This window comes from Cynara cardunculus, unplaced genomic scaffold (genome assembly GCF_001531365.2).
Source record: "Cynara cardunculus var. scolymus isolate 2C unplaced genomic scaffold, CcrdV1 Un_Scaffold_1321, whole genome shotgun sequence".
NCBI classification, from domain to species: domain Eukaryota; kingdom Viridiplantae; phylum Streptophyta; class Magnoliopsida; order Asterales; family Asteraceae; genus Cynara; species Cynara cardunculus.
The window spans coordinates 73,097-81,820 of NW_020200733.1; the positions used below are offsets into that span (position 1 = coordinate 73,097).

The 8,724-nt window shown below is 36.9% G+C and overlaps 1 protein-coding gene across 1 annotated transcript; it reads left to right on the forward strand.

Moving 5' to 3' along the window:
* The first annotated feature begins 7,087 nt into the window (after window positions 1–7,087).
* Window positions 7,088–8,623, forward strand: LOC112502377. Its single transcript, XM_025106267.1, has 2 exons — window positions 7,088–7,705; window positions 7,847–8,623. The coding sequence occupies exons 1-2, from the start codon at window positions 7,088–7,090 to the stop codon at window positions 8,621–8,623; spliced, it is 1,395 nt and encodes a 464-aa protein (XP_024962035.1).
* The last annotated feature ends 101 nt before the right edge of the window (window positions 8,624–8,724 follow it).

Sequence of the window (8,724 nt, forward strand, 5' to 3'; positions counted from 1 at the left end):
TCAGAAATTGCAAAACCCTATATGTAATTTACTGCATGTTGATCAAAATTTTGAATTTACCTCCGAATGTAAAAAAACTTTTGAAACTATTAAAATAGCTCTTGTCTCGGCACCTATCGTCATTGCCCTAGATTGGACCATGCATTTTGAGGTTATGTGTGACGCAAGTGACTGGGCCGTAGGTGCCGTTTTGGGACAGAAACGAAACAAGATTTTTCCACCCCATCTACTATGCAAATAAAACTTTGGTGGATGCCCAATTACATTATACCACCATAGAAAAAGAATTACTTGCAGTAGTATTTGCCTTCGATTGTTTTCCATCCTACTTAATTGGCACTAAAGTCACCGTACATACGGATCACTCTGCCATCAAATATCTCTTTAATAAAGCCAATGCTAAACCGAAGCTTATTAGATGGATTCTTCTTTTGCAAGAATTTGATTTAGAGATAGTTGATCGCAATGGATGTGACAATCAAGTAGCTGATTACTTGTCAAGGATTAAGGAAAAGTTTCAAGCGGGGGAAACCATGTGGTAAAAGAAATTTTTTCTGATGAGTACATTTTGGGAACTCAACACAATTTTCAAAATGAAATTCCATGGTATGCTGATATCGCCAATTACCTTGCTTGTGGTCTTAAGCCGTATCATCTTCAAGGACAACGCTTTAAAAAAATTCTTTCATGATTGTAAACATTATTTATGGGACGATCCATTTCTTTACAAAATTGGAGCATATCAAGTTTTGTGAAAATGCGTTCCAAAATTTGAAATTGTCTCTTTGTTAAAAGACTGTCATGCATCACCGTATGGTGGCCATTTCGATGGACAAGGTACGGTCGCCAAAATTTTGCAAAGTGGATTTTTTTGCCAACATTGTTCAATGACGCATTTGATTTTGTAAAGAGATGTGATCAATGTCAAAGAATGGAAAACTTGTCCCAACGAAATGAAATGCCTCTAAATAATATTCTTGAAGTTGAACTTTTTGACGTTTGGGGTATCGATTTCATGGGACCGTTTCCTATGTATTTTAATAATCAATATATATTGGTTGCGGTTGATTATGTTTCAAAGTGGGTAGAGGCTATGCCCAAAGAATGATGCTAAAACGGTAATTAACTTTTTGCACAAAATATTTTTGTCCGTTTCGGAACTCTCCGAGCCTTAATAAGTGATGAAGGGACGTATTTTATAAATCGAATGTTAGCTACCGTACTTAGCAAATACAACATCCAACATCGAGTTACTACGGCTTTTTATCCACAAATGAATGGTCTTACCGAACTTTCTAATCGTAAAATTAAAAATATTTTAGAGAAAATCGTAAAACCTAATCATAAGGATTGGTCACTCAAGTTGGATGATGCATTATGGGCATACCGAACAGCCTTCAAAAACCCCTTTGGGAATGTCTCCGTACCAATTAGTTTTTGGTAAAGCATGTCACCTCCCGCTTGAATTAGAATATAAAGCGTTTTGGGCAAAAAAAAAAAAAGAATTTAATTTGAATGAAAATTTTGCGGGAGAGAAAAGGAAATTTCAACTCAGTGAGTTGGAAGAATGGCGATATCATGCCTACGAAAATGCCAAACTTTACAAAAAGAAAACAAAAGCATGGCATGATCGTATGATTAATTATCAATTTTTTGAAAATGGTCAAAAGGTCCCCCTTTTTAATTCTCCATTAAGACTTTTTATCGGAAAGCTTAATTAAAGATGGTCCAGACCATTCACAATTGTTAGTGTGGAGAAATTTGGAACTGTAGATCTTGTAAATCCTCAAGATAATAGTATTTTCAAGGTTAATAGGCATTAGAACAAACATTTCCTCCCAGAGAGAAAGACTAATCCAACCATGTAATTTTTTGGAATGTTTTTCAAAATTTTGTAAATATTTTGGTTTTAAGGTAAGAATGGAGAAAAAGAATTTTTTTTACTGTTTTGAGTAGACAGTGGGATAATTGTGCCCACTGTCTTGATCGTTCGTTTTTAGAGGAAAATTTGCAGCCTACTGGTTATTTGTTTTAGCCATTTTTTCTTGAAAAGTTGGATCTTGTTGGAAAGCTGAGATTTTGAGGAAAAGGTAAATTTTGGTCATCATAGCTAATCTTGGGCTAAATTATTTTTTTAATCAAGATGAGTGGGATAATACCATAAGCCATTAAGCAAAACATTTTTTTTGGTTATTGTCTGGTGGTGGGTTGGTTTTGTAATATGGTTTTCAAGAAATGTCAAAGAAAAAGGTGTAAGGATGTGATATTTCATTTAACATTTATTTTATAAAAAAAATTCTCAAAGAGTGTGGTAGTGGTTTAACCTACTAAGGGGGTGTTTGGGATTGCTTATCAAAACTGCTTTTTAACTTATTTCAGTCTGGCACCGGAGATAAGTTGTTTTCTAGTGTTTGGGTAACAAAAAAAATGCTTATACCGGTGCCAAACCGGTAATAAGCAGTTTTTGATAAGTTAGTTCATTATGACTTATGAAAATCAACTTATCACATATTTACCATTTTAACCCTGTTTAATTTCTCCAATACATCTCCTCGATATCCATTTCTCCTCTACACCACTTCCATCGATCCCTTCCTCCTCTACACCAGAACTTTCATCGACATCCCTTCCCGACCTTCCATCGATATCCCTTCCTCCAGACCCTTCATCGTCCTCCATATATCATCATCGTCCATCGATGCCTCCAAACATATCGATACCCTAACCCCTGCTACACAACATATACGATTTCTGCAAGTTTTGAGGTTAGTGATTCACGATTTCTGCAAGTTTTTTGGTTTTTTGATTCAATTTTTAAGGCTTTTCAATTATTAGAAAATAAAGTCTCAATCTTCATAAATCAGTAAGAAAATAAAAGCTACAGATCTTGCAATGAAAGGATGAAGCGATTCTTTTAACCAGTGAAGAAAGATGTTTCTTTCAAGAAACCCACTCTCTCCTCTTTTTCTTCACCATCCTCAACCAATGATGCTGAAACCAAAACACCACCAGTTGAAGATGATGATGAAAAGACCCAAAAGAAAGAACCCACTAAGTTCTTGACTTGGAATGCTAACAACTTCCTTCTTCGGGTTAAAAACAATTGGCCTGAGTTCACCAAGTTCATAGACTCCATTGATCCTGATGTCATCGCTATACAGGTGCCATTTCCCCCTCGATTTTACCCTTAGAAAGTTGAAATCCAATTTCTTCGTCTTATTTGTGTGAGACTTCGACGAATGTTGTCAAGATATTGGGGTTTCGTATCTTTGAATGTGTGAGAAACTGGTGGGTTGTTAAATGATTGGAGTGTGAGGTAATAACTTGATGAATCTATGAAGAAATCAAAGTGGTATTGGTATAATTATTAATTTTATTGATATAAATTTTTAATTCTATTGATATAAATTTTTATCAAAGATATTATTATAAATGATGAAAAATAAATTTTTACATGTTAAAAAATAAATAAATTAATAAGCAATCTCAAACATTCTCATAAGTCAATAATATGGAAGACTGTCCTTTTTGGTCATTTTACATATATAAGCAAAATTTGCCAAACACTAAAAAACAACTTATCAGCTTATTGCTTTTTGGTACCGCTATAAGCTAATCCAAACATTTTTTTTATAAAACTCCGGTTTGATACCATATAAGTTAATAAGCACTTTTACAAAAAAACATAAGTTGTTTCAAATAAGCAATCCCAAACACCCCCTAAGTAAACCACTTTTTGGTTTTTGACTCTTGGATGATTGGGTCTTAGGTGGTTTTCAAGGTAAAAAAAAAATATTTTTGAAAAGAAGAATGAGCATGGTAGTTTAAACCACCATGTAAAATTTGTATTTTTTTAGCCTTTGACCATCTATAGTCGGCTACTCATCATGAGTATCATAAAATTAGTTTAAAAAACACATAATATGAAAAATGATACCATCACTTCACCTTTTTGAGACTTGCATTTCCAAGAAACAAAAACACCACCTCACTCTTTCCTCTTCCTCATTCGAGTGCACCTCCCCCAAGGCAATACCCACGAAACCTTTTCGCAACCCTCACCCCACTCCATCCCGGCGATCGCTTCGCCATCGGCAATCCCCCCACCTCCTCTGACGACAACGTTCCACCCGGTGAACCGGCTGTGTCTTCCACCGCCAATGTCGTCGACCCCTCTCCTCCCCACTTCGGCCGCCATGAGCCCCCCTCACCAGTCTTCTCCTACCATTGTGCCGTTGCCTGCCAACCCTCCATCGCCTCCGACCACCGCAGTTCCTACCTACGATGATGATGGACTAGCCATTCTCACTAGGTTCGCCCTTTCATCTCATTCTCCCCGCACATCGACCGCCCCAAAACCCCTCTTTGTAGCCTTGAGTGCACCAAGTGCACCCCCTGCCGTGCCACCACCAGAACCCATCATCATCCTCATCTCAAATGAAGGTTTAGACGACATGACTTTCGATTTCAAAAGTTCACAACCGGTAAGTAAGGCCGAGATGTTCCTATTCGATTCCCCAACCAATGTAGATGCCAGTCAACGATCCGAAAGCACCCATGTGGCAACTTCTACAACTGTAAGGAGGCAGACTCGATCATCGAGCAATGCTTCAGGAGGACCAAAAACTCGATCGAAATAGTGCGGGAAAAAGGAAAGGCTAAGGTGATAGAAGATAATGATGCGGATTATGACCCGAAGTGGAAGAAACGACAGCCCCTACACCAATACGAAAAGGACCGGTTTGCGCAGTCGAGATATAATATCCAGGTTTCGTTAACTCGTACAAATTGGGTTAAGTAAATTTTTGGTAGAATTACGCATAACATAGTTGTACCATATGTTATACCAACTTGTACTTCAGACGAATTTTGCGTCAAAAACGAGTTTATATCTAATTTGACGTAAAAGTTCAGAATATAAACTTGAAGGGTCAAAACCGCCAAATAGTTAAACTATATATATATATATATATATATAAATTAAATAAAAAAAAGAAAAAAAAGTTATATATATACATGCATGCGTGAATGGGGTTTCACCGCCTCATTCTCAATCTCAGTTTCTGTTTTTTTTTTCTTTCTTTTCTCAATTTCTCTCTCTTTAGATTTTTCATCTTCTCTTCAAATTTTACGTCAAGTTAATAAGAGGATCGAAGTAACAATTATATATTCGGAATCCACTCTCCGAACCCTTCTTAAAGGTATAAGTTTCATTCAATTTCATTAAGGTGTTTATGTTAGGGTTATTTAGACCGGTTTATAAACTGTGTTTATATCTAAGTTTATGGATTGATTTTGTCAAATTCATGATATATTTGATGTTTAGAATGCTAGAACTGGTTATATTGATGTAGAAATAAAATGGGTATATAATAGTTTCAATATGGTTAAATTGTGGGTATATGTTTAACCGTACACCAATTGTTCGGTTAAATGTCGAAAGGAGTTCAAATGCATGACTGTGCTTAGGTTAACGACCATTGGACTTGTTTTACTATTTAGTATGTTGAAGTACGTTTATAGTATGTAAATGTAGCGAATCATGAAAGTTGGATCATAAAAGTTAGTCGGAAATTACGGAATCTGGATTGGTCTCTAAGTAAGATAAAAATGCTTAGAAATAAGATGGTCGGAAACGGTTGGATCGAAAGAGAATAATGCTAAGTTTTACGTTTGAGTTTTCAATTCGTATCCAGCTGTCCTTCTTGAGCTCTACGTTGTTTAAGTAGATTAAGACCTAAGTAATTTTATTAGAATAGTTATATTATGGTTTCTATGCTTTATAAATAGTAACCGTTTATGCATTCGTTAGGCACGCGGACAAATCAAACTTGATCGTGAATTTTCGTTTGATCGTGCGTTAATTGTCAAATTCGGTTAAGGTACAGATTCCATATCTCACTTGATATGGGGATAGCCATTTGTGTAAGGCTTCCTAATCCAGATAATCTGTGATAAATTCCGAATAATTTGTTTTGAATTTTCTTTATGCTTATCAAATGTTATTGAACTTTGTTTCCTTTTGAATTACGACTAATATTCTTATTCGGAATATGGATCATTTTGATCAATTGAATTGTTTTATTGTTTCATTTGTGAAATATTTTACTATAGACTCAATAACTGGAGCACCGGTATTGAGATGTTTCCATGGTGACTAAAACGATCATGGCGTNACTATAGACTCAATAACTGGAGCACCGGTATTGAGATGTTTCCATGGTGACTAAAACGATCATGGCGTCCTTATTTTTATAGTCCTTAAAAGTGGACTTGATTATGTACCGGTCGAATAGAGGGCGTATGGATCGATCCTAGGAACCATTATCGGATATTGAATTATGGTCGTGGTTAAATCCACAGAGAGGATTGCTGTGTTGTGCTCACACCCCTTTCCTCACTTGTGCCTGAATGGACTGATCATCCTTTGGGAACAACGCGTCCTCGTGATGCAGTTTGGTCTTCGGACCCTTGACATGCTTTTGGGGCATTTTGACTTTCTTTTGGATTATCACTTGGCTTTATAAATTGTTTTTGAACTTGTTATCTCATATTCATTGTTTATTTATATTATTATTCGTTCACTGAGCATTAAGCTCAGTCGAGATTTTCTTGACCTCGGCAGGTACATGACTTAGCAGGGATTTTGGGATGAGAGCTACGGAGATGACTATATTGAAGATAACCCATTAAGTCATACTTTTTGTTAAACTTTTGATGACTAATGTAGACATGTTGATATTTTGGGACCGTATTTTGAGACACGTTATCTCCGTTTGTGGTTATGTAATTATCTTTTGGTAAATTTTATTAGCCGCTCCGTTTTATATAACATGTTGTTTGTTTTATTCCAATTGTGGCATCTCCCGTCTTTGACCACGCGGGACGGGGGTGTTACAAGTTGTGGTATCAGAGCTATAGGTTATGATCTTGTAGTACAATTTAGGTTTGATCTGTGAGGAATGGGTAGAACTAAGATAAGACTATCCTAAGCCTTATACATGTTAACTATTTGAAATCTCGTATGCTTTGTTTCTTTTTGAAATTAATCGAGCAAATGGTTTCCTATTATTTGTGTTAGTTCCAAATGCCGCCAAGAAGAATACCGGCAATAACAGATAGACCAAGAAGAAGCCAAACTGGGTCTGAAAATGAAACAAATCCTCCACCAACAACTCAACTTGATCCTAATGTGATGGCAGCTGTCCAACAAACAGTTAGCGACATGCTACCAGGTATTATAGCACAGACGGTGGAAGCATTGCGTCAAACTGGCGAAAACCCGAATCCTAATACTGGGGACTACGGACCAAAACACAGGGATCAGGGAACTAGTAGTGAACTTGCTGATATTCATCAATGGTTAGAGARGTTTCATAAACAAAAGCCTCGTACTTTTACTTCAGCAGCCACTCCTGTTGACGCCGAAGATTGGATATCACATCTTGAAAAGGTATTCCGAGTCTTGGGTTGTTCTGATAGAATTAGAGTGGAATTGGCTACTTATAAACTTGAAGGTGATGCTAATCGCTGGTGGCAAGCTTGGAAACAATCTTACGGAGGGGATATAGCTATTGAAAATTTAACCTGGCCGAGATTCAAAGAGGTTTTCTATCAACAATACTTTATTGCGGCAGACAAAGAGGCGTATGTTCAAGAGTACGCTACACTCAAACAGAAGGAAGACGAATCCATATCCGAATACGTATCCAGATTTCTATGATTGGCTAGTTTTGCGGGTAGTATGACTGGTATGGTAGAAAACCAGGTTAATAAGTTCAAATAGACCCTCAATAGCAAATTCAGACCCAAACTTATCAATCAACACTTCACGAGCGTTGCCCAGGTTGTTGATGCTGCAAGGAACATTGAAAGGGAACGACTGGACTCTATACTTTCCCGAGGTGATAGTGGTACGAAAAGAAACAGAGATGTGTTTCAAGGAAATTCTACTGGGCGAGGAACCAATCGGGCAGGTCAGTGGAAACAACCAAATTATAGACCTCCAATTGCATCTCAGGGAAATTCTAGTAAAGGTTTTTCAAATACAACTTCTCTGTTACGGTGCAAAGATTGTGGTTTTAGACATCGTCCTGGCCCATGTATTCGAATGACCGGCGCCTGTTATAATTGTAGTCAACGAGGTCATATAGCTCGTGATTGTAAACAAGGGCCGAAAGATAATTCTAAAGATAAAGAGAAGCAATCTATTGTCGGTGGTCGAGTGTTTACACTATCTGCTGACAAGTCTACTGCGGGTATGGTTTCTGGTACCCTTTCTATTGACAGTAGAGATGCATATGTTTTACTTGATACAGGTGCTACACACTCGATTGTTTCTGAAAACTTCGAAGAAAATCTTAAATCATATGAACAATCCACTGAATTTCCATTACATATTACTACTCCTATGGGTAGTTCAGTATGTATATTTGGTCAATTGCCAAACTGTCCGTTATTTATTGGCGATCGAATTCAGGAAGTTACTTTACTTCCAATGAAAATGGATCACTTCGATATCATCCTTGGCATGGATTGGTTGTCTAAACATCAAGTGACCATCGACTGCAAAGCTAAACAAATCATCTTCGGTGACGTCAATGAACCCGAATACGTGTTCTAGGATGTTTCACCTGAGAAAGGAACTCATGTTATCTCAGAAGTAAATGTTAAAGCAATGGTATGGCGAGGATGTGAAGGATTTTTAGCTTCATTACAAGATCC